Here is a 25891-nt window from a genome sequence, read left to right on the forward strand (position 1 = left end):
TTTTTCTCTTTAATTTGTATGTGAATAAATCAATGTGAAAAGTGTGATACAATTACAGTAATATTAATATTGAAGTCCTCTAAAGTTACAACCCGAATTTTGTAAAAGTTGGGACGTTTTTTAAATTTGAATAAAATGAAAACTAATAGACGCTCACATGAGCCAATATTTTATTCACAATAGAACATAGATAACAGAACAAATGTTTAAACAGAAATTTTACAATTTGATGCACAAAATGAATTCAAATATTTCAAATTTGATGCCTGCTGCGGTCTCAAAGTAGTTGGGACTGGGGCATGTTTACCATGATGTAGCATATCCTCTTCTTTTCAAAACAGTTTGAAGACTTATGATCATCAATTTTATGAGTTTCTGGAGTTTTGGTGTCAGAATTTGGTCCCATTCTTGCCTGATATAGGTTTCCAGCTGCTGAAGAGTTCGTGGTCGTCTTTTGTTTAATGATGCGCCAAATGTTCTGTGTTGGTGAAAGATCTGGACTGCAGGCAGGCCAATTCAGCACCCGGACTCTTCTACGACGAAGCCATGCTGTTGTAACAGCTGCAGTATGTGGTTTTGCATTGTCCTGCTGTAATACACAAGGCCTTCCCTGAAATAGACGTCATCTAGAGGGGAGCATATGTTGCTCTAAAACCTTTATATACCTTTCAGCATTCATAGTGCCTTCCAAAACATGCAAGCTGTCCATACCGTATGCGCTTATGCACCCCCATACCATCAGAGATGCTGGCTTTTGAACTGAACACTGATGACACACTGTAAGGTCTCCCTCCTCTTTAGCCCAGCAAACATGGCGTCCATGATTTCAACAAGAATGTCAAATTTGGACTCGTCTGACCATAGAACACTTTTCCAATTTGAAACAGTCCATTTTAAATGAGCCTTGGCCCACAGGACACAACAGCACTTCTGGACCATGTTCGCATGTGGCTTGCTTTTTGCATGATAGAGCTTTAGTTGGCATCTGCAGATGGCACGGCGGATTGTGTTTACTGAAAGTGGTTTCTGGAAGTATTCCAGGGCCCATATGGTAATATCATTGACACAATCATGCCGATGAGTGATCCAGTGACATCTGAGGGCCTGAAGACCATGGGCATCCAATAAAGATCTTGGCCTTGTCCCTTACGCACAGAGATTTCTCGTTTCTCTGTAGATGATGAGATTTGCAAAGCCTTTGCAATTTGACATTGAGGAACATTGTTTTTCACAATCTTTTTATGCATTCTTTCACAGCTCTGCCCATCTTTACTTCTGAGAGACTCTGCCTCTCTTAGACATCCCTTTTTATAGCTAATCATGTTACAGACCTGATATCAATTAACTTAATTAGTTGCTAGATGTTCTCCCAGCTGAATCTTTTCAAAATGTCTTGCTTTTTCAGCCATTTGTTGCCCCCGTGCCAACTTTTTTGAGACCTGTATCAGGCATTAAATTTGAAATGAGCTCATTTAGTGGATGAAAGTGTAAAATTTCTCAGTTTAAACATTTATTGTGTTAACTTATCTATGTTCTATTGTGAATAAAATATTGGCTCATGTGATTTAAAAATGTCTTTTAGTTTTCATTTTATTCAAATTTAAAAAAAAAAAAAAAAAAAACTCCCAACATTTCTGGAATGCGGGTTGTATTCTCTCTACAACCTAATCTCATGAGATGTATCTATTTTACATTTTGGTGAATTGTCGGTGAGTTTGTATGTATTCATACAATTTGATTTGTATAAAAACATATTAAGTGGATATAGAATACTGTTGATAAACAACATCATCTGGATTGGTTTATTATCTTTAATTTGTATAAGTAAATCTAAGTGAAAATGTAATAAAGTTACTGTAATATTAATACTGAAGTCCAGTGTTGGGGAAAATTTACTTTTAAAAGTAGTGTGGTACAATATTTCATTACTTCCTAAAAAAGGAATTGTAATTGCATTACATGACTTTTTATGGAAAGTAAGAGAATGTGTTGTTTGTATGAAATTCTTAGAATCGGCTTTGGGGTGGGGTTTGTACCACGATTGACCAATCAAAATGGAGTGTTCCAAAGATCTGTTTAATATTTCGACAATCGCACATATGTTTCTATCCTTTTTATTTGTAAATAACAATAACGATGATATTAATAATACATTTCAAGATCCATCGAAATCCAGATCTTTGTCCCTGGATAGCAGCTAATCCATAAAACAATGTCAGCCAAGAGACGAATATTAATAGCTTGGTTGCACAGGCAGCATAGCTGGCATTCAGACATAGACACACACACATATATACTACCTCATCCATCACTTCACTGTCCTAATCCAAAATAGTGTGTTAGAAGAACAATTAAATCCATCAAACAAAAGGGAGCACATAAAAGAAAGTGGCTAGCTCTGTTTTACAGTGCAAAAGTTACTTTACTGCAGGAATTATGTAATACATTAAGGAGCCTAGATTTATGATAAAGCATTGACTTGTGTAAACGTTCCATTTGTGCATAGTACAAAATATTTTTTCTTCCTTTCTGAATGCCCTTGAATGATAAGTAAGTCTAAATACGGATACATTTTATGTTTTATTTGTTCTTAAACAATGAGTTTTAACTTTAGCCTGGCCGTCTGACTAAAAATAGTCTGGTCACCCATAACCCGACACCATCATTGTCCCTTCACATCAGCAAGCGCTTAGTGAGACACACAGTTTAAGACGCACATGAATGACTCATTTTCTAATGCTATTCACTGCGCTTTCATATTTGTATATCACTAATCTTAAGGTACTTCTAAAGAGAATGCGGAATAGATGAATTATGAGAATATCACTATTTATACACTACTAGTTAAAATTTTTATATTAAGGTTCATTTTTAATGCAAGTTTAGTTTTTTTTTTTGCTTAGCATTTTTGATCCCAACATAATTCCCATGTTACTTCCATTTTTATTTCATACACTGTAAAAATTATTTCTATGATTTGTCATCACAGCATTTTTTCTTTTGTCAAATCAATTTAGATAATTGCTGTGGTTCAGATAACATAATATTTTTCATTTCTGTTGATTAAACTAATCAACTTCAATGAACTCAAAATTTTAAGTTAAACCAACAATTCTTTTTTACAGTGTAGTTTTAATGACTTTACTAATTCTAAAATGTGTAAAAGCATAATTATAAAGGTGTCCTTTTCACTGATAAATTATGTGTATAAATTATTAGTCACTTGATTTATATTGTACAATTTGTGATATACAACAGTATGAAAGCTTAGAAAGTAAAAAAACATAAATACTATAATGATAATAATAAAATACTAAAATAATATTAATAAAATAAGCTCTTTGCTCTATGAATAAATACAGATATAGAGAGATAAATCATCTAGATGGCCATGTGTTTGGAAATGGTGCATACTAAAGCACTGGTGGCAATCTTGCCACATCAAGTGTGCTTCCCCAAAGCCTTGTTATACGTGGTCAGGCAAGATAATGATAGAACAGTGTCTCACATTAGGAAAAAGGCTGTAAAGTGATCATTGTGGTGACTGACGAGCCATAAAGGGAACGGTGCAGCTGGGACGCTAGTAATGTAACACACACACACACCTGTGCCTGTCACAAACACAGCGGCTTTGTCTTATTATAGCTGGACCTCAGCTCTGTCCATTGGTGTCCATTCTTTTTGTCTTTGTAATATCTTCCAGCTCTTTCTTCCACAATAGGATAATCTAGTAACAGAAAAGAAGTATAAAAACAATGTGAATGAAAAGTAGGAATTTATGGTTGTTGACGCTTTTAAAAAAAGTGTTAAATTGAATTAGAGATGATACGATGCTGAAATCCAATGTAACATCACTACAACATGGCCTCATCAGACACCAAAAAGGACTTATGACTGTATTAGGTGAGCTATAATGAGTGAGTGGGTGGAGTTTAATAGAAAATGGGCGTGGCACGATGCCTACAGATATAAATGCCCTCCCACTATCCCTGGCTGAGTTTGGTCTCTCTCCACTTTGCTCCCTCTCTCTCTCTCCACGTTCCTCACTTGACCAGCTCCTATTCCTAAACCACTAGCCCTCATCTACTGCACTGCCACTTTCTTTTTCTCGTACCGTGAGCCCTACTCACCGACACCAAGATGGAGGCCATCAAGAAGAAGATGATGATGCTCAAGCTGGATAAGGAGAACGCTCTGGACCAGGCCGAGCAGGCGGAGACCGACAGGAAAGCAGCAGAGGACAGAAGCAAACAGGTTAGGTGGATGGGAAAAGGTTAAGGTTGTGATAACTAAAACTGATCTTGACTTAATGGTTGGAGTTAGAGAGCTTTAATTTGTGTTCAGATGTTTAGAGAGAGTTTTTAATCATTATTTTTATATACATTTTGATTTGTTTAGCATTTTTTTGATCCCAACATAATTCCCATATTACTTACATTTGTATTACTTTATAGTTTTAATATAAAGATGTGTAGGAATGTGGAAAAAATGTGTAAAATCGTAATTATAAAGTCCTTTGTGTATTAATAGTGTATTAATTACATTTGGTAGCATTATTTTATTATACAATATGTGATGTACAATAGGGTAAAGTGTAAGGTAAGGTAAATTGAATAAGCAATAATAATAACAATAACGAAAATAAGCTGAATGTTTAATAATTTAAAGTGATAGTTCAACAAAAAAAATGAAAATCATGTCATCATTTACTCACCTTAAGTTGTTCCAAAGCTGTATGAGTTTCTTTCCTCTGTTGAACACAAAAGAACATATTTTGAAGAATGTTGGTAACCAAACAGTTGATATAGCCATTTACTTCCATAGTATGGAAAAATGGAGGTTCATTTTTGGGTAAACTATCCCTTTTGAAGAATTGGTAACTGAAAACCCATATTGTTGGACCTCTAATTTGAATTTTAAGGGGTTTGGAGTGTTTATGGCCTGTTGAAAGAAACACTGTTGACACTTAAAGCATCATAGGCCCACTTCTCCACTTATTAAACATTTTCATTCTGGACCAAACCAGTTCATCTGAAGATGAGACAAAGATTAGCAAAATCCACAATCTGGATCATTTTACAATATTTAAATGTGTTAATAATATAACGCACCTGGCCAATGCTGACAACTGTCCAAACAGCCCTTCTGGAAAAAGAGCGCCCAGCACCAAGGCTTGATTTGTCAAGTCTGAGATACTGATCCCAACATTAAGTAGCAGTTGCAAGGCTGTCACTGGAAGAATGCAGGGTGGGTAAACAGAGTCTTAGCAAGAGATGGAGAAGGGAGTTGTGGGTAGGGCTGAGGATGTGTGAAAGATTAGGGTTGCCTATGAGGGTACTTAAATTGACGTTAGGACAAAATATGGCTTTTATCACCAGAAGAAGGTGGGCAAAACGACACCGGAAAGTGTCGCTTTGTGCAAACTTGAGGTAGAAGTGATTGTGTGAAGATGTATTGTTGTGGATGATTTCATACAATGTCCTCCCTCCCTTTCCATCTCTTCCACTCTCATATTCCTTTGTTTCTTTCTCCCAGCATGAGGATGAGCTGATTCAGATGCAGAAGAAACTGAAGGGAACTGAAGATGAGTTGGATAAATACTCAGAGGCCCTGAAGGACGCCCAGGAGAAACTGGAGATATCTGAGAAGAAGGCTGCGGATGTGAGTGATTGATGATTCCGAAGCACCAAATCACACCCAAACACAAATGCAACCCTTAAAACTTCATCCCGGGATTCTCGTTGGCCCGCCCCTCCATTCCTCTCATTCTCTCCATTCACTCCTCCACAGCTGACACTGTCAATACCCCCCTTTTTTTTTGACTGTGATGTCAACCAGCCAGACTCCAACTTCTCCCCTTAAATGTGCTCATACTCTAGGCATTTATATGCATTGCATAAATATGCATTTAAAACAATAATTGCAAAAGGTGTTCAGATAGTTTTTAGAGGTGGCTTCAATGCAGTCCAATAACTGGCCTTTATCTGTTAAACATCAATAGCCTACTAAACAAAGAAAACATATTTCTTTTTTTCTTTTTCTCTTTTAATGTAAAACACAAGTGTATCTTTAATTACACGTCAGTAATTACACTGATTGAAGTCTAAAAAAGAACCCGCTCATGGGAGTCTGTCCCTATCCCAAATGGCTCTTAGTCCTCTTAGTCCACACTCTCATGACATAACGCCACTTTGACTGTCGGGAAGTCTGCTGCAGAGCTTGCTTCAGTGTGGGCTCGGCAGAAGTGCGCATCTAGAGCGCATAATGGCGCAAGGGGGGCGCTCGTGAACACCCTTCTGAAAGCTAAAATGATGAATGGGACACCCTACGGAAGGGATCTCCAAACTCAGTCCTTGAGGGCCACTGTCCTACAGAGTTTAGCTCCAACTTGCCTCAACACACCTGACTGAAAGTTTCTAGTATGCCTAATTAGACCTTGATTAGCTGGTTCAGGTGTGTTTAATTGGGGTTGGAGCTAAACTCCATTTGTTCCGGAATCGAATTACACTTGTCGCACTGTAAGTTGTTGATTCACCAAAAAGAACCATTTCATAAGAATCATTTGTTGGAGAATCAGACTAGGCCAGACTGGTCACACTGCATGTTGTCGATTCACTAACAAGAACCTGCTAATGAGGTTTGGGAACACACTTGTGGTGTCGGTTGTTTTACTCTGTATTCAGTAGCGATGTTGTTGCACCACTAAATATTAGCTTTGGAATCTCCGTCAGAATATTCGGTATTCCATCTACATCAGCGAACAAATGCACTTTTAAGAATCGTTAACCGAACAGCATTTAGTTTTTTTTTTTTTATGGAACTGGTTAATTCTGAATCAAAATAGGTTCTTGGTTCCCAACCCATCCCTAACTTACACAAGGTGACAAAAAGTGTGGGTGATATTGTGTGTACTCGTGCCTGCCTCAGTGAGAAAATTACTACCGTGAGACTGCTGATTTAGCAGCAGGGCCGTAAATCAGGGTTTGTGAGAAGAACACAGTGAACATAAGAAAGAACATTCCAGGCATGACCAGACCTTTAGTAGCATTATTAGTCTTACATTAGTCACGTCTGGAGTGTTTTTCAGCGTGGACTTTAAAATTGACAACTATTTAGAAATGCTTTCATATGTACATCTCATATACACCTCAAGAATTAATTTATTTCAAATGAGAAAAGGGCAAATTATTGTTAATCGCCATTGTGTAACTTGACTCCCCCTTTGACAGCTAAACTAAGGCTGTGCTGTCACGGTCAACCCTGTTACAGCAAGTATGTCTATTATTGCCTGTCATTGTCCCTTTGTTCTGGGCTCCGGATATAGCAGACACACCTGTTGTCATAAAGTCTGGCCTTCATAAGATGTTCCTCATGGACTGAATACCTCAGGCTTTGAAGGTTGTGTGTGAGTGGAAGGGAGAATGGTATGAAGATATTGTGTTCTTTTTTATCTAGAATGAAAGAATAAGGACATAGTACATGTCCTTTAATTCAGCCTAAAGTAGTTGAGCTGGTCTGTTAGGTGGTTTTAAAGAGGTTTTGGGCACTTTTCAGCTAGATAAACAGTTTTCTGACCATCTAAACCAACTGAAAACCAGCTTGACAGGCTGTAAGACCACCTCTGACCTTAGAGACAGAAGGAGAGCAGAAAAAGACCTACACATTTCATGGCAGTACCGTAGGGAGAAAGCTGTTATGTAATGTTGTAATATGAGGAGGATTTATTGTTTTGAATCTGGCATCCCCTAATCAGAAAAGCATCATGAGACAGTAGCTCCAAACAGACAGTGAGTGTGGGTTGCCTCCATTACAGCTGTCGCTTTCAAGTCTATTTTCATCTCAACCTTGAGTCAAAACTTTACCACCAAGCTATCACTTACCTTGCTACCCCACACAGTTAAAAAAAAGAGTTTAGCCGTAAACCCGTCTGGATTTAATGGTAATTTAGAGTCAATTAGTCACTCATCGTCATGCAGTGCGAGCTTGACAGACAGGCCGACCACACAGTGATCCGGTTTGAATCTGGGGGTGGACCCTTAAATAGAGCTCGGAGCAAGCAGACCAACAGTGCAGTTATGGAGAAATTGTGAGGGGTTGAGTAGGTGCAACCTTTGTACAAAACTGAGAACTGAAATAGTGTAGACCTGAAAAAAAATGTTGAACTGAAATAGTAAGAAGGGTGTCATAGTTTCTGCTTGATTAAGTATGTCAGCTGCTGCAGGTGGTGTGCTAGAGCAAGTGAGCATGTGTTTATGTTAGTGTGTCTTGGAGGTCAGAATGTCAAACCATGCACCTCGTCACCTATAACCTATAATGTCAACAGGCCATTAGAGACATAAGCTGCAGTTTTCCATCAGACCAGACAAGCAGACACATGTATAATCTCTGCTCTCAGCAAGAGTAAATGCTCAGTCCAGTCACTTTTACCTCTGCTGTTTTTTTTCGAAATTTCTACTCATCAAAGAATCCTAAAAAATGCATCAAGTTTTCCACAAAAAATATTAAAGGAACACTCCACTTTTTTTGAAAATATGCTCATTTTCCAACTCCCCTAGAATTAAACAGTTGAGTTTTACCATTTTCGAATCCATTCAGCCGATCTATTTAGCATAGCTTAGCATAGTTCATTGAATCTGATTAGACCGTTAGCATCTCGCTCAAAAATGACCAAAGAGTTTTGATATTTTTCCTATTTAAAACTTGACTCTTCTGTAATTACACTGTGTACTAAGACTGAAGGAAAATGAAAAGTTGTGATTTTCTAGGCTGATATGGCTAGGAACTATACTCTCATTCCGGTGTAATAATCAAGGAACTTTACTGCCGTACCATGGGTGCAGTAGGCCAATCACAATAGACGGGGCATTCAGACCAAACAGAGCAGAAGAGGCTTTTGGAAAGGAGGGTTTTAGAGAGACATCTTCAAACAAACCATTTTGGAGTGTTTTTTTTTTTTTTTTTTTTACCTTAAATGCGTGTAAACCTAGACCTCCAAAACAAAATGAGTAGCCTTTAAAATTGCATAATAGGGGCCCTTGAAGCAGCACAACTGTTTTTAACGTTGATAATAATAAGAAATGTTTCCTGAGCTGCAAATCAGCATGTTAAATGATTTCTGAAGGATCATGTGACACTGAAAACTGGAGTAATGATGCTGAAAATTCAGCTTTGCCATCACAGGAATAAAGTACATTTTAAAATAAATTAAAATAGAAAAGTTATTTTAAATTGTAATAAAATTCCACAATATTATTATTTTTATTTATTGTATTTTTGATCAAATATATGTAGCCTGGAGAGCATAATATAATATAAAAATATTAAATTTTATATAAATAATATTTTTATTTAAAATAATTTATAGCTGAGAATATGATTCTATGAGTGGGGCTCCGCAACAACTGTTGTGACAATTAAGTCTATCTAGATCATCTGGCGCCATCATCTGGCGAGATGATGGCAACATATGACAAAGGGGCCTGTCCCAAGTTATGTATGGAGTTTGGAACATGTTCCATACTGGTGAAGGGAGGCAGGAAGGGTGAGACAGGAAATGATAATGCAACATGATTGTGCGGTGCTCATCTACAGCAGAATGATTCAGGATCAGTCAGCATTGCTTTACCTTTAACATTGTTTTGAGGTTAAACACCATATAAGGTCCACCAATAAAACATTTTTTGTGGTAAAAATTACAACATCAGCATATAAAAACCATACCCTTAGGCATACAGTGTTTAGGACATAGTTACGGATACCAGAAAGATTGCACATTGTACACCACAGAAAGAGAACAGACAGCATTACGAATCTTGTTTGGGTTTGCCCAGACCTGTAAATTCAGTTTGTTCACTGGATTCTTTTTATGACCTCATGCAATACAGTGGGTAAATTCTATAATGGAATCTCTTGAAAGTCTTAAATCCAAATCCCAATGTCAGGCTATTTCATCTAACTGAAATATACAATTACACATTAATCAAATCTCTCAATTTCATTAAGGATTCTGCGAAGAATGTTATATAATGTAAAAAAAAAAACCCTGCTCTTATTAACTTTAACACAACTAAACTGAACACAACTCAGCATTATATATATATATATATATATATAATGCTGAAAATTATTCAGACACTAGATATAATTTTTTAGATGTTTTTTTTTAGTGGGTGCAGGACACTATAGTTAATTTATGTAAGTAAGGATAGCAAAATAAAGTAAACTGTGACATATTATACCCAAAAATTCTTCATACAGTGGACTACCAGTAAAATTTATAAAAATTTGGGACCAAACATTATTCAGAAACTTTGACCTGACCATGTTTTGCTTAAGTGTTATCTGATATAATTAAGATTTTTTTTTCTGACACAGTTTAACTGAGATCTTGTAATAGTTTATTACCATTTTTTAAACTATAGTGAATAAAATGTAATAATGAATGAAATGTTCAAGTTTGTAATAAATTTTGGTTTGACTAATATATATATATATATATTAGTGGTGGGCATATATTAATTTTTTTAATCTAGATTAATCTCACTGTAATCTTGGAATTAATCTAGATTAAAATGGCTCATTTGAATTCTGCCGAAGACATTCAGAATATGTGAGCTACCCAAATAATGACTAAAAGTAATCCGCCATTTTGTCTGACAAAGCAGTCAGGAGTTAGAAGATTAACCACGGTGGAGTTAAACTTGAAAAAATTGTGTATATTGACATCTTTCCGCGTTTGAAACAACATTGATTCTCATGTTCATTCATGTTTATTTGATGCTATAAATGGACTCGTAGTAAGAGATGATCGGTTTACGAGCCTCTTGAGCTGAGGCGCTACAGCAATCTGTCACGACACATTAAAGAGCAACAAAACGGTTTTTATTGTTTGAATTTCTTTAAAAAAACTACACAGTTTAAAGCTGGGACTTTGTTTAATATCATAAGTAACCTGCTTTGTCTTGTCTGTCGAAGTGTTGTCAGTGTCCTCTTTGCTCCGTGATGTGTGTGGCCTGACAGCGCCACGGCTTGTCGGACAAAGCAACAGTAACTAAGGGGGGCGGGTCTTTGCGAAGGGTCAATTCAGCTAGGTATACATCCACGCTAAAATACCAAGGTGAAAGTCATCATAGCTTGCGTAGTATAGACTCACAACCCAACTTTGAGAATAGATTAACGGCGATATATTGTTTTTATCGCCCCATTAAGAGTCTCACGTTAACGCAGCACGTTAACACCGATAACGGCCCACCACTAATATATATAATTGACTGTGGTTTTTGCCATTATTCAGACTCCACTAAGAAACTGAATCAGAGTTTGTTCACGCGAAAGTGCTGATGATTACTGCGGAGTCATCAATGGAATTACAACACTCCTTTTTCTCGTTTACAGCCGATATGCCAGACATAATTTAACTCAGTGGTTCTGAAGAATTCTGAAGTGAGCCAGACCAAAATAAATCATTTTATTCGACAAAAACAACTTAATTACTTAATGTGGTTCAGATAACATAATATTTTGAGTTTCTGTTGATTATTATGTCAAATTTTTAATTTCAGTGTACTCAAAATTTTAAAACAATCAGGTAACTTACTTTTTTTTAAGTTAAACCAACAATTATTTGTTTACAGTGCAGTCAAGCCCTGGATACATGATTCAGTAAAACAGCAGAAAATCCAAAAATAAATGCGGAAAACAGCCTCTGCGTCAAACACTGTGCTTAAATTCAAAATCGCTCGTGGAGCGGATGACAGTATATATCGGAACTGCAATTTTATTTTTGTATTTTCAAAATAAACTATATTAAAATTAGCATAGCAGAAAGTAGCATCACTGATGATTTGGTCATCAAGGAGAACGACCAGGAATGTTGTCCAGGGCCCCATAACAAAGGGGAACCACTAAAATCATATTCACTCTGCTGAGTGAATGTCCAAGAGTTAAATCCCTTTTTTTGCCTCTCAAAATGTCTAACTGATCACAATAGCCTAAAAGTTTCCCATTGATCTACAAGCACATTCCTGATTTAAGGAGTGGCCTGTCTGGAATGCCAATGATTTATTTGTTCAACTACGTCATTTACCTGGCAGGACACGTGTAAAACAAGGGGTGGCTCTTCCGTAAGAATTACACAGGTCGTGCAAAAAACTGCTGACCGGAGATCAACCGTAAACGCGTTCCGCTGAGACTTGACTCTGCGCCGCCGCTGATTCAGGATCAGTTACGCCTCATTCTCAGCCCTTAAACCGTTGGGGACAGGGTGGGGTAATCCGGAAGTGGGGCGAAAAAAAGGAAGAGTTTAGGCAACTGAACAAATTGGGTGAAGAGAAAGCAAGGGGAGGGAAAAAGACTTCATGACATTAAAACTCATTCATTAAATCGAATGAGAAACCGAACGACTGCTTGAACATCAAAACGCTCGCTCGAGCTAAATTCAACTTTAAAAGTCTCTGGCGGAGATAATCTATCTCGTTCCTGTTATTTTTTTTTATATATATACAAACACTATTATTTTGTAACTTACAAGATTAAAGAAAGCGAGGCTCCGATCTAAAAGACAAGCGCGTGAACCATCTGATCCTCACGTTACTTCCACTCGCTCTGCGTTTGACTTGTTGGCGGGGCGTTGGTGCCTTGGACTTTTTTTTTTCCTCCTTCTCTTCTTCGCGGCTCGGTCCACTACGCTGCTCGATTGGAAGCTGATTTATTCGACCACACTACAGCTAAAGTAATACATTAAAATGGCCGGATCCAACAGCATCGATGCAGTTAAGAGAAAAATCAAAGTTTTACAACAGCAGGCAGATGAGGCAGAAGAAAGAGCCGAGATTTTGCAGAGACAGGTCGAAGAAGAGAAGCGTGCCAGAGAGCAGGTAAGTGTATCATTGTAACAATAGCGATGCCCTTTTTCACGTTAAAGCGTCGCATTTCTCCGTACAATCGTTATTTTGTATCACATGTGTTTGTGCGGTGGTCGTTCGCTTTTACATTCACACCCAGATTCAACGCCCTATACTAAGAATTTGTGTTTGTATCTCTATAAAACTTATTTCCAGAACTAATAAATATCGAGTATGCACTTAGCACAACGATATGTTCATTCTAAACCGTAAAGTCTTAGAAAATATGGGCCGGTTAGATGGTTATTGCAAAACCTACAAGCTAATGCGTACATTGACTCATCTTCATTGATGATTTTCATTTGTGCTTGGGTTTATAGTTCATAAGATGAATGCAAAACCCAAAGCGATGTATATTGGTATATATAGATACAAAAATCGTGCGATGACATGTCATTTGTGTGCTTAGATGTGCTAACCTCAGATGGTTTTTAGCTCATCCTCTTAGTCTCACATTGTTGGATTTTTGCGGGTGAGGCCTAAAGGAAGTAACAGAATAGTTTCGCTGAATCACTCATATTGAGAAATTTTCTAAAAACAGAAGCGTACATTTGTGTAATTCTGTGTTCAAATAGTGCTTTTCACGACATTGGTGCGTTATAATTCGAGCACATTATCATCTGGGTCATCAGGTGCTCATCTCGGCACTTTGAGTTGTTCACGCATGTCACTTGGGCTTTTAGCAGCTTATTTGAACCTTTGGCAGCTTTTGACCGTTTTAATTGAATAAGACACTCGTTTTGGTTTGAATTTTTTAGCTTGTAGTCGCTAATAACTCAACCATGCCTTTCGTCTCTTTGGTATTGCGTGAGATGAACTCACCCTGCAGACTTTAGATTCCTCAGTCCTTATTAGGAGCGAAACTCCAGTGTTAGTTAGCGGTGTCGTCATATCCGGAAGCCGTGCACGAGCGTTGTTTCTCAGCTGACGGGGCGCAGGACGCGCGGCAGCTAACCTGCTTTTAGGCCTGGTGCCAATGAGTAAAACTTTGTCATCTTAGACAGTTGATATCACTGTATAAACGATGTTAATTTTCAATATTTTTAAATTTGAATTTATTTCAGTAAACTTGCTGAAGTGCCCCTCCCACACCTCATGAATGAATCGTTCCCTTACAAAAAAATTTTACCTCAGGAATCCTCGTTTCTGACACCATACTGGTAGTTATATCAAATATTGTTGCGAGGATGAAACTGATAACATTGTAAGTGCTGGTTTTATCTTTAAAAAAAATCTTAAAACATTATGAAATCTTAGCTTAACTGTTTGAAAAAGTTTAGCTACATATTAACTAGATATGGCCGTGGACCCAAAGTGCCTCAGTACACGGCAAGAGCCCATTCCCATGATATTTATGATTGTTACATGGTTGCTAGGGTGTTGTGGCAGGTTGCTAAGGCGTGGTTAGGAAGTTGCAATGATCTCGTGAATAACTGCTTGTTGTATGAATCAATATAACCCACTAATAAGTCTCCACAATATTTGTATCCAGAGATGTCCATTTTCTTTTTTTCCATTGGATTTTCGCCAATGTTTTCATGTACTTGGTGAACACCGAAAAGCCAATTAGTCCGAAAAGCTATGTGATTTGAGGCATCATTCATGTCTGTAGCTCTAACAGCGCAACAAGTTCCACGATGAAATGTTGTCTGGAAGAAGGATTTAAATAATAACCCAGCCTTAGTCAGAGCAATATTAATAGTGCCGCCTTGCTAAAATAATTTTAGTCATTGTGTACACTCACTCTTCACATAATAATTGCCCTTTGCAAACATACTGGTGCCACTCTTCTCAAGCAGAAGCTCCCAAATGATTCTACCACATGAGTGTTTTCCATTGTCTCATTGGTTCCATTTTCCAATTTGGTCTCCATGTTTGTTGGCAAGTCATCTTGGTCCTTCCAGATTATCCAAGTGTTTTCCCATGCTCCTGTTCCTTATCTCGCATCACTTCACGATCCCGTTCTACCCTGAAGTTCAGTGGAATAGTGTGTCTGCTTTAATCTCATGTTGTTTTTGTCATGTTTGCCTTATAGGCTGAGGCAGAAGTGGCTTCTCTGAACAGGCGTATCCAACTCGTTGAGGAAGAGTTGGATCGTGCTCAGGAGAGACTGGCCACAGCCCTGCAGAAGCTGGAGGAAGCTGAGAAGGCCGCAGATGAGAGCGAGAGGTACGTGCTTTAACATATGTACTCATTCTGAGTGATGTTATTTCTACATTCATCCCACCCTAACTTGCCCTACTTCCGTTTAATTTGCTCTCTCTATGGAATAGAGGGATGAAGGTGATTGAGAACAGGGCTCTGAAGGATGAGGAGAAGATGGAGCTCCAGGAGATCCAGCTTAAGGAGGCCAAGCACATTGCTGAGGAGGCCGACCGCAAATATGAGGAGGTAATATCATGGTGTTATTTTAGTATTATTTGTATACTATTATAGTATTTATTAATATTTTGAAATGGCTTTTAATTTCATATTTCCTTTTTATTTTAATTTTAGTGTTTGTTTGCTTTTTGTCATTAATATATATATTTTTTTAATTTCAATTTGGTTTTAGTAATTATAGTACTTAATTTTTTTTTTTTTTTTCATTTAATTGCCAAGACAGCATTATTTTCATTTATTTCAATGAATAAAACTACTTTTTAATAGTTGTAGCTTTATTTATTGATGAGAAGTCGAAATTAATAACTGTTTTGGGGAAAGTTACTTTTAAAAGTAGTGCATTACAATACTGTGTTACTCCTTGAAAAGTAACTTATTGCATTACTTAGTTACTTTTTATGGAAAGTAATGCGTTACATTACTTTTGCATTACTTTTTCTCATCTTTGCTGAGCAATTTTGTTTTGTTTTATTTCAAAGTTCTATTTTTGCAAATGTAAAGGCCCTTTCCTAATTAAAGGGAAATGAATAAGCCTCAGGCTGAAGGAAATGCAAATTCATGCCTGTACAGTAAATGGTGCAGTTCAAAGTATCAAGCCTTTCTGGATTAAAGAACAATAGATTGCAGGAGAAGAAAATGAGTAAATGCATCTCGCCATCTCTCAACATGGCGACAGGAGAGCTATCAGTCAATATATGGGGAAAAAAGTAACTTTTGTTACTTATTTGAAAATGTAACTCAGATATTTTGTTGTAAATGTAAAAGTAATGTGTTACATTACTAGATACTTGAAAAAAGTAATCTGATTACATAACTCACGTTTCTTGGAATGAGTTACCCCCAACAGCGATTAATAGTGCGTAAATATGTTTTCCAAGTACCGATTTGTCTTGTAAAGTAAAATAAATTCCATAATCAGTTAGTATTGATGTGTGTTACAGGTGGCACGTAAGCTGGTGATCGTTGAGGGAGAGTTGGAGCGTACGGAGGAGAGAGCAGAGCTTGCTGAGAGGTTAATCTCAGTTTCAAAATCAAAACATACACATAATCCTTGAACACATTTACAGTACAGACCACACAAACTGTCCTCTTTAGCTCATCTTTTTTTTAGTGTCCATTTAGTCTAAAACTCAAATTCATTGTTCTCTCAGCGTGAGAAAATGCCTCATTTTGCATGACAATAGGAATGCTCTATCATAACCATAATCCTCCTTTGTGTGTGTGTGAGAGAGAGAGAGAGAGTGTGAGTGTGTGTGTGTGTGTGTGTATGAGTGATTTCATTGGCTTGAATCCATCTTAAATTCATATGTCCCCTCCCTTCTCATTTGTGTTTGGGCATGTGTGACCTTTGACCTGACATACCTTCCCCTCCCCACTCAAACTAACAGCCATGTCAAGCAGTTGGAGGAGGAGCTGAGAGCTCTTGACCAGACACTGAAGAGTCTGCAGGCCTCAGATGAGAAGGTATATATCCTAATTGCTAAATTCTGTTTGTGTCGGATGGTATGTGGCCGCTTATGTGTTTGTTGGAGACGTGGGGTGTACAGACATTTGGAGAATGTTGCCCTCTAGCTGGATCTGGATTTTGTATACTTGAGTGAAAGTGTGCAAGTGAACTAGCAAGATAGTCACCAATGACAGAAAAAAACAACAAAAAAAAAGGACTCCTCCCTCCAGCACTTTTTTTTTTTTTTTTTTTTTTTTTAATCTGTGCTTCTACTGTTTTACCTGGTTTGTCTTTCCACCCTATCCTTTCATCTTTCCACCTTCCTTCCTCTCATCTAACCATCCACTTCCAGGTATCCTCCTTTTGTAAACCGCATGAGTCGTATTTATTCAAGTGGCATGATGTGCATGCTCATGTAACACGCTTCAGTCGCTGTGCTTTTTTGTCTCATCTGTCTAAATCCAAAGCGTACCTGTTCATGTTCCACAAAAACTGCTTAAAACAGCTCATGGCAACTTTCAGTTTTAGAATCACGCTAGTTTTGCTTCCTTGACACACACAAATCTGCTCACAACAGCCACACAGTACTCAAAGTATAATTTGAGGGTTTAATAGATATTCCTTATGTTTATGTATGTTAAAAACCAAGCACTTTTGGCACAGACGACAACACAAACTTTACTACATTTAAAGGGATGGTGCATGCATTAATGAAAATTGTTTATGTACTCATGTTGTTTGAAATTTTATGATTTTATATCTTCTACAGAAGATATTTAGCAGATTTTCCTGTTTTCATACAATGACGGTGAAAGCTAATGTGCGTCATCAAGCTCCAAAAATGACCATAATAACAGTTAATACAGTGTACGCAGTATTTATTTTAATCTTCTGAAGCCATAACATAGCTTTGACTGAGGAACAGCATTTAAATTATTTGTCGTTTGCCACACAAATATTTTTATTTATAGAACATATACTTCTGTTCAAATGTTTGGGAATGGTAGGATTTAAAAAAAAAAATTTTTTTTTTTTTTTTTTAATGGTCTCATGTTCACATAACATGCATTTATTTGATTAATAAATTAATATTGAGAAAAATATTTATATTAATGCCGTTTGTAAATGGTCTACTGTCATTTTTGACCAATTTAATGCATCCTTGCTGAATAAAAGTGTGTATAATTTTATATCACACACACAATTTTTTTAATTTTATAATTTATTTTTGGTCATTTTTGGAGCTCCTTAGTCACCTTCTTTGTATGGTCATGTGCAAGCAGGTCTGCAAAGTATTTTTGTGTTTTCAGAAGAAAGTCATACTGATTTTAAATGACATGAGGCCGCTTAAACAATGACAATTTTTTATTTGAGTGAACTGTCCCTCGCAAAACAATCATTTAAGGCCTCTCTTACGGTTCATGTGTTTAACTTCATCTCTATTACTCTGCCACTTCTGCTGGCTTGTCTTCATGTCTTCCCTTTGCCCTGTGCCCCTTTCTTTTCTGCTTCCTCCAAAATCAAAACGGCTGCTCTGTATATAGCAAATGCGCTGAGCTGGAGGAGGAGCTGAAAAATGTCACCAACAATCTTAAGAGTTTGGAGGCCCAGGCTGAGAAGGTAGGGTGTGTGTGTGTGTGTGCGCGCGTGTTTTATTCTGCACGATCTCTGACTGGTTGCAGTGTTCATCCCTTTTTTAACTCTCAAAGGATCTCTGATTCAATCCCCACAAATGTGCCTTGCAAATTGCCTTCCAGGCAATCAAATTTAGGCTCTCTAATTACCAAACCAGTGATCTATCCGCTCGTGAATAACATGAGCTCTCTCATTTCCAAGTGGCCTTTTGCCTGATGTACGGCTGTATATCATCACGCATAGCAAAAGGCCACAAATGTCAGACCAGATTATAGTGGTAGACCATTACATCAAGAGAAAGTTGTAATTGACCACTGGGACGAAGTGAAGACCCCTCCTCATTTTCCATATCAATCTCAACGTGATGGGATGTTATTTAGCATGCCTAAAGGACTTTTGCATAATGAAATGAATGAAGCGTCACCATTTTGGTGCCTGATAGAATCAAGCGCAACCGGTCCCGGATGCCTTGACTAATTAAGCAGAAGTAACGCTAATAAATGCTGTGTTGCATGAGATCTCATGACAGAGAAGCACATTTGCATGTGATTTGGTAGCATGCTGTGTGGTACAGTACTGTAGCATTTTAGGTGGAATGCTATTATTGGAACCCATTTATTTCCCTAATGAAATCTATTGTTTACTGCACATTTATGGTTTAACTGTTTTGAATACAGTGCATGAAGTATTTCTTTATTGGTGTATATATATATATATATATATATATAAAAAATGTATTAGTGCTATAATAAAACAATTACTTGCGATTAATCGCATGCAAAATAAAAGTTTGTTTACAATATATTTTTGTGTGTAATGCTTATATTATGTATATAAATATGCACTTATATTTTTAAGTATTTACGTGTGTGTATGTTTATATTTATATATAATTAATATATAGTTGTTTTTTTGGGTAAATATATACATGCATGTGTATATTTATACATGTGTGTGTTGATATACATAATGAAAATACACAGTATACACATGTATATTATGTAAACAAACTTTTATTTTGAATGAATAATTTTGTTTTTATAGCATATTTCAAAGTGAATATTTAGCACTTTTTATATAGTTTGCTATATTCCGTAGATTCACTTGTAATGACCTGTACTAAATGACATGGGGGGGGGGGGGGGAAAAATATATATATATATATATATATATTTTATAATATATAAATATATGTATTATATGTTCACATTTTTTTTTTTTTTCACCTGTCTTTGTGAATCTCTCCTTGAAAATCTAAAGTATAGCGGTTTTTCCCTTTCTGTCATACCTGGTGTTTTGTTGATGTTGCAGCTGCATTCCTGCGCACATGTCCTGATCTGTTTAAAACTTTGGCAGAACACAGCGGCAATATCAGCCATCATGTCACAAGCCTTGCACAACAGCAGCAGGCCAGGGCTCAGCCGGCCTACATAGAAACTTTGAGGAAAAGGGGGGGGAAACACGCCCACATGATGTCAAGCATAGACAGCTGTGCTACTTTTCTCTGTTGTAGAAACATGTCAGCGCTAAAGTGTTATAAAATTGGTTGTCTGTTTAAAGTGTGCCAAACCCAAAATACTAAACTCATAGGTTGTTTGTGCATGCTGAGTTGTAAGATTCTCACAAGACCCCACCCCAACTCATATTTCTTCTTTTTCCCTGCAGTATTCCCAGAAGGAAGACAAGTATGAGGAAGAAATCAAGATCCTCACTGATAAGCTGAAGGAGGTGAGAGAACTTCACATGGAAGATTTGGCTTCTATTAGGGCTGCCAATTTAATGTCAACTTGAGGTTAAATTTATATTTAAATGTTTTCCTCATTTGGCACTATAAATATTTCTTTCTGTTCCTTGTGTCTGCTATAGAATAGTCAGTTGAAACCTAGAGAGAGAACTTACTAATCATTTTATTGGTCACTTTGAATAAAAGCATCAGTTAAATGTAAATGAAATTGCAAAAATCTTAGTTGCATATTATTTTGCTTTCTGGTTTTGAAATGAGATTGTTTTTTAATTAATGAAAATATATTGGTTTTAGTTAAGAGTTAGTTAATATATTGGTTTAGTAAAAGATAATACCCCTGTTCTCTGCTAGGCTGAGACCCGTGCTGAGTTTGCTGAAAGGTCTGTGGCCAAACTGGAGAAAACCATTGATGACTTGGAAGGTATGATTGCGTCATTCTCTTTTACCATCCATTCCATCCATTAGCTATAATATGATCCTGTTTTTTTTATTTTATACCCATCGTACTCTTTTCATAGCATTCTCACTGTCCTTTTCCTGTCTTTTTACATTCATAATCTTTATTTGCCGTTTTTTTTTCCTACTTTCTTTATCTTTCCTTCATACGCTCTCCCTCTTCTGACCTTTTCCTTCCTCTCTGCTCTGTCTTTCTCTTTTTGTGTATGAACAGATGAGCTTTACGCTCAGAAACTCAAGTATAAGGCCATTAGTGAGGAGCTGGATCATGCTCTCAACGACATGACCTCTATGTAAATATTGGCCTGTGCATGTGTGTGAAACTCTACTTATGGTTTGCTTTTTGTAGAGCGATTGAGTTTTGCTGCAATGGCAGATTTGAGTCTCGTGACCGAGCTGGTTAACTAACCTTGAGCTTCATAACCTCCGATCATATACTTTTTACTATACAGTATAAAGCTCAGCCGCAAGGAGTTAATCGTTGACCAGAGCCGTCATTTCACCGATTCTTTTGAACTGCTGCTTTATACGAGTTTGTGTGAATGGTGTCATGATGTCAATTACTATAGTGTGTTTCTAACTTGTACGCATTTGTCAAGTAACTAATATGCTAACTATGAAATGATTTCATATTTAACTACAGTTAAGGGGGACATTCTGCAATTTTAGTAGTCCATTTGAACTGCGAAAAGACGTTTTAGTTTACTATTTTCTACCCTCCATTAAACAGGCCAAATTTGCTGTGCCTTTAAGAGTTTATGTAAATGGCGTCTGTTTTGAACATGGTTACTTGTTAAACAAGTAAAATAAGTACTTGTTAAATAGTGCTGCTTTGCAAAATGTGAGTGGTCGTATGTTAATGTGCTGCTAAAAGTTTGACCTAGTAACCGTGTCTCATTAATGGCTTGTTTTAAAGCTTACTTTCTATAAATGGGCTTTTTGGATTGGAAGGACGTCATGTTGTAGACCTGAATAACCCTGATTTCCATGATATGTCCCCTTTAAAGCTCTCATTTACATAAGGATTGTATCCTGAAATTACTATTTTTTTCAGCTAGTTTGTTTTGGAGGTGTGGCTTCTATTGATGTAGGTTTTAACACTTGTTCTTAACTGCTTGCATGTTAAATATGCGACTTTCCTCATTCTGACATGTAGAAATATTCTCATGAGGTATTTACGGTTGGTGTCTGTTTACAGATAAAGAGTTTCTGGACTTTTCTGTGGCTGACTGTGACTTCAAGAAATTCTTCTTCGTCTTCTCTGACTGTCAATATTTGTTGCATATTTCTTCTCTGATCTTTTGTGTACACTTCCCTTTTCATGTATTTTTCCATGTGCTTGTTTCTGTAGTCTGTTTCTCTATTTAAGCCCTGTTCTGTTTCTGCATTCTCTGAATTTCTGTTCTTTAGATATTCATTTTCTGCCCCAACATCTTCCTCTTATCTGCATCTGCCTGTATTCAGAGACTTGTGGTGTTCTTTTGTCCTTGGTTTTGCTCTCTCTTGTGGCCTTTGCTGTATTTTTCATGCCTTGTGTACATGTTTATTGAAGGGAGGAAAAAAAAGCTCTGCTCTTTTGAATGTCTGCTTGTGTCTCTTTATTGCAATGTGCTGTTAGGCAACCAAGCATTTGCCAATTTTAGATTGCACATGAACAATATCTTATGGTTGAAAGATAAAAGCTTGGATAAATTCTCTTTAACTGATTGATTAGTCATGTGTTTGAGCCGAGTTAAGATTATCTCTGCTGCATAAGGCCACAGACTTGAAGGTCTGAAATTAAGCTTAAAAATATCTAAAAGGAATTGTGATTTACCATAAATTTTACGTATAATTTACCATCATATCCAAGCCAACTGGAGGAGAGTTTACATGCACAATCTTAAACCATGATTATGCTTATTTTTACTTTTTAAATATGGTTTTCTTGCAGTAAAGGTATAGTTCAGCCAAAAAATGAAAATTCTGTCATTTAGTCACACTCAAGTTGTTCCAAACCTGTATGAATTTCTTTCTTCTGCCCCAACCCAATATTATGGATTGGCCATATTCTTCAAAATATCTCTCTTGTTCAGCAGAAGAAAGACATTCATACAGGTTTGGAACAACTTGAGGATGAGTAAATGATGTGATCGTCTACATATGCTTATCATAACAGTTGTGCTGGGATCTAGGGTTTATTATAGATTACAAATGGTAGTGCGCCAGGAAACTGGCTCTTCTTTTGGCTTGAAATAGATTCTTGCTAGCCATTCAGATCAGTTTCGTTTTTCCAAAAAGGAAACTTCCCATTTGAAATGGAAGCTGGCTGCCAAGATGGCTGAACATCTGTAATGTGATTGTTGTGGAAGGATGAATAAATGTTTAAGGGAGATTTTAGCCATTTGCTTGAATCTTGATTGCTTGAATCTTGAATCAATAGCCTCGTCAAAAGTTACTTCAGAAAAACAAGTACTTGTATTTCTGACGTTCTAATGAAGGGCCTCATGCCATTGAGCAAAATGAAAAGGCTTTCATTCAGCTGTACATTCTCTGAAAATTGGTTTATCATTTAGTTATTTTTACCCCAGTGCTGTGGCAAAAGCAAAGCATTGACTTGCCAGTGTTGCGCAATTTTAACACTGTGGGATACAAACCCAACATAGTTTAGGTGAATGTCATCTACAGTATCTTATATCATAAATTTGAGCTGTCACAAGTAGGATTTATTAAAGGTGCTGTATGTAATACTTAAGTAAAAAAAAATACTATTAAATGTTTGCAGAGATTTAGGAAATATGCTAATTAAACACTTATTTCCCTGAAAAACAATACTACAGCCAGTTATTCTACTTTGAAATGTGCCTGAATGTCTGTTTTTGTTTTGGTCCGTGTGATCCTACCCACTGCCAATTTACCCAATAGTATTACAACACCCAGAGTCGCCAGTTGGAGGAATATGCAGCCTATTGCAGTCATGGAAGCCAACAAACTAACTGTGTCAGAGACCACAGATTCTACCTGACCTAAAAAAAAAACATTGCAAACATATACATTAGATCAACTTGCAGTGTAAGGCTCGTCACTTTCCATTGTCAGTTGCGCTAGTTCCTGTTGCATGTCCTCAATGTGGCAACCCGCGTGAGTGTATAGTCCAATATTTTGAATTTTGACAGCTAGCAGCTGAAATGAGTACTGCAGTCCATATTACATACTGCACCTTTAAACCTAAAATGTTATGCTAATGTAATTAATTGAAGATACACAGGGCAACTATTTGAGCAATGCTGCTTGGGCTCTTTCCAACTGAGAATGGGCAGCAAATTTCGATCTAAAGTATCCAGATAGAAATTTGTTGTCGTTTCTCAATGGGAAAGTGCCCAAGCAACATTGCTCAGAACATTGCCCTGTGTATCATCACCTTTTAGTAGCTTAAAATTGGCATGAAACAAGTTTACCCTATACAAAAAAACACCCTAATCTTTTTTTCCAAATTAATGTTATTGATCTTATTTTATTTTTTTACATTTTGACCTTGTAATTCTTAATCAAAATGTCATAACTCTTCCGGACGGTGCACTTCTCCAATCATCATTTAGTCTGCTTAAACCCCACCCCTTTCTTACAATTGATTGCACAGCTTGCATTTAGATCTGCCTCCATCCAATCAACAACTGATGAATTGAACCAAGTCCCCACCCTAATTTTTTTTTTCTCCTTCGATAATCTGCTTCACTGGGGTGCACTTTACAACATTTAATGTTACGCCATTGGTGAACAGTTTTATAGTTGTTTAGAAAGCCATCTACAATGGTACTTCAGGGATTCAAGGAGGTCTTCACTTTAAACCAATATTTAGTACCAATAACCTGTATCTGAAGAACCTATAATATAACATCAAGAACCAAATCAAACCTGTATTTAATAATAAATCATGTACAATGTTGTATTACTATTCAATTTTGCAGTTTTTCACTTTTTGCTTTCCTTTGGGATTTTTTTTTTTTTTTTTCATTGCAGAGAAACTGAGAGATGCTAAAGAGGAGAACGTCAAGATCCATGCCACTTTGGACCAGACCCTGAGCGAGCTCAATAGTTTCTAAGACCTGGAGCAACAGCAAAAAAAGCCGCCCCTTCCCTTCCTGACACCCTCATCTCATTTGGCTTCTTTGTCTCTGCACATCTGATTCTGCTGTTTTTCTGATCCCCTGTTCTCTCGTTCTACTGGAGGACGGGCTCACCAAGCCAACCAGCAAAAATGTGGTGCCTCTCGATGGTTTGAAAAGTACTTTAATGTTTCTGGAGCACTTATTAAGCTTCACTGCTCATCTCCTCAGAAAATCCCAAGTGATTTCAGAAACAATCTACTATAGTGTTCCTAAAGTGTCAAATGTTGTATGCTAGCCCTGGGGTAGCATTTTTTTGGGGAGGGTTTGGTCCATGATCAGAGCTTCACGATTGTGGCAAGTTTTTCCACATATCAGCCAAAACTTTCAATTATTTTTCTGGAGGGTGATTTACTTAACATTTTGTGCCATAAAAGCCTTCTAGGCAGTCTAATGCTTGGCTTTAGATCACTCTACAGCCATTTTTCCTGTTGATCATGTGACACAGGATGTTTTTGCTGGTCTTGTTGGTGCCTGATCCACTTCTCTCCTCTTACCTCTTCATACTCTTCTCATCCTGCACAAGTTTCTGCTGCCTGTTTGTTGGCGTCACAGGTTTTGGGACCAAAACCACATCATGTGGTCTGTAACAGTATGCACAACCATGCCGTGAGGGCCATTGTTTTTTTTTTTGTTGTTTTTTATTAAAGGCATTTGCTTCCATTTTGGAGTTTTGAGTAATATATGTATTCATTGTTTGGGTTTAATCCCCCTTCATTTTAACACAAAACTTTTGGCAAACCACTATATGAAACTCTGCACTGTTATGGGCTTATTGTGGACATCTTTTGAGCAGAGGAGGCCAAGTCATAATTCCTTCATTCACTCTGGTGGCCTGTTTTGTTCTTTTTCTTTTTTTATTTGTTTGCTTTAAAGAGCCATATTCTACCCAGGGAAGAAAGGGTGAAGATTACGTTTTTTTTTTTTAACCGTGGGTTCCAAGAAGTGGCACTGCCAGATTCGAAAGGTCCAAAAGCCGTGCAGATCTAAATATGTATTATGAACACAGTAAATGGGAGCAAAAAGTAACACTTAATAGTATAAAGATTAAAAATGGGTGAACACATAGTTTTAACTGGAAAGAGCCCACAATGATGTGTAATCACTTTGTTACTGTCTATATCTTGTGTAATGATACCTAAATTCTTTTTTTAAATAAAGACCATGATTTTTACTGTCA

General features: G+C 37.0%; 1 protein-coding gene across 11 annotated transcripts; it reads left to right on the top strand.

Annotated features, from left to right (window-relative positions):
• The first annotated feature begins 4009 nt into the window (after positions 1-4009).
• On the top strand, positions 4010-25891 carry tpm3 (tropomyosin 3). Of its 11 annotated transcripts, none has more exons than XM_067361403.1 (10): positions 4010-4254; positions 5536-5661; positions 14938-15071; positions 15176-15293; positions 16226-16296; positions 18276-18351; positions 20032-20094; positions 20462-20531; positions 20781-20859; positions 21765-24556. In XM_067361403.1, exons 1-10 carry the CDS (start codon positions 4141-4143, stop codon positions 21766-21768), a joined length of 855 nt encoding a protein of 284 aa, XP_067217504.1. In that variant the 5' UTR covers positions 4010-4140; the 3' UTR covers positions 21769-24556. The 11 variants fall into 11 exon arrangements, with proteins under 11 accessions (XP_067217504.1, XP_067217501.1, XP_067217500.1 ...); XM_067361400.1 differs by lacking the exon at positions 18276-18351 and adding an exon at positions 16673-16748 and having other exon boundaries at positions 21765-24552; XM_067361399.1 differs by lacking the exons at positions 18276-18351; positions 20781-20859; positions 21765-24556 and adding exons at positions 16673-16748; positions 24566-25891.

Source organism: Chanodichthys erythropterus, chromosome 15 (genome assembly GCF_024489055.1).
Source record: "Chanodichthys erythropterus isolate Z2021 chromosome 15, ASM2448905v1, whole genome shotgun sequence".
NCBI lineage: Eukaryota > Metazoa > Chordata > Actinopteri > Cypriniformes > Xenocyprididae > Chanodichthys > Chanodichthys erythropterus.

Coding starts and splice junctions, on each gene's coding strand:
- tpm3 (XM_067361399.1), top strand. CDS start 4,141: ATGGAGGCCATCAAGAAGAAGATGATGATGCTCAAGCTGGATAAGGAG. Junction 15,294..16,225: donor CCGACCGCAAATATGAGGAG/GTAATATCATGG, acceptor TGTGTGTTACAG/GTGGCACGTAAGCTGGTGAT. Junction 20,095..20,461: donor TCACTGATAAGCTGAAGGAG/GTGAGAGAACTT, acceptor GTTCTCTGCTAG/GCTGAGACCCGTGCTGAGTT.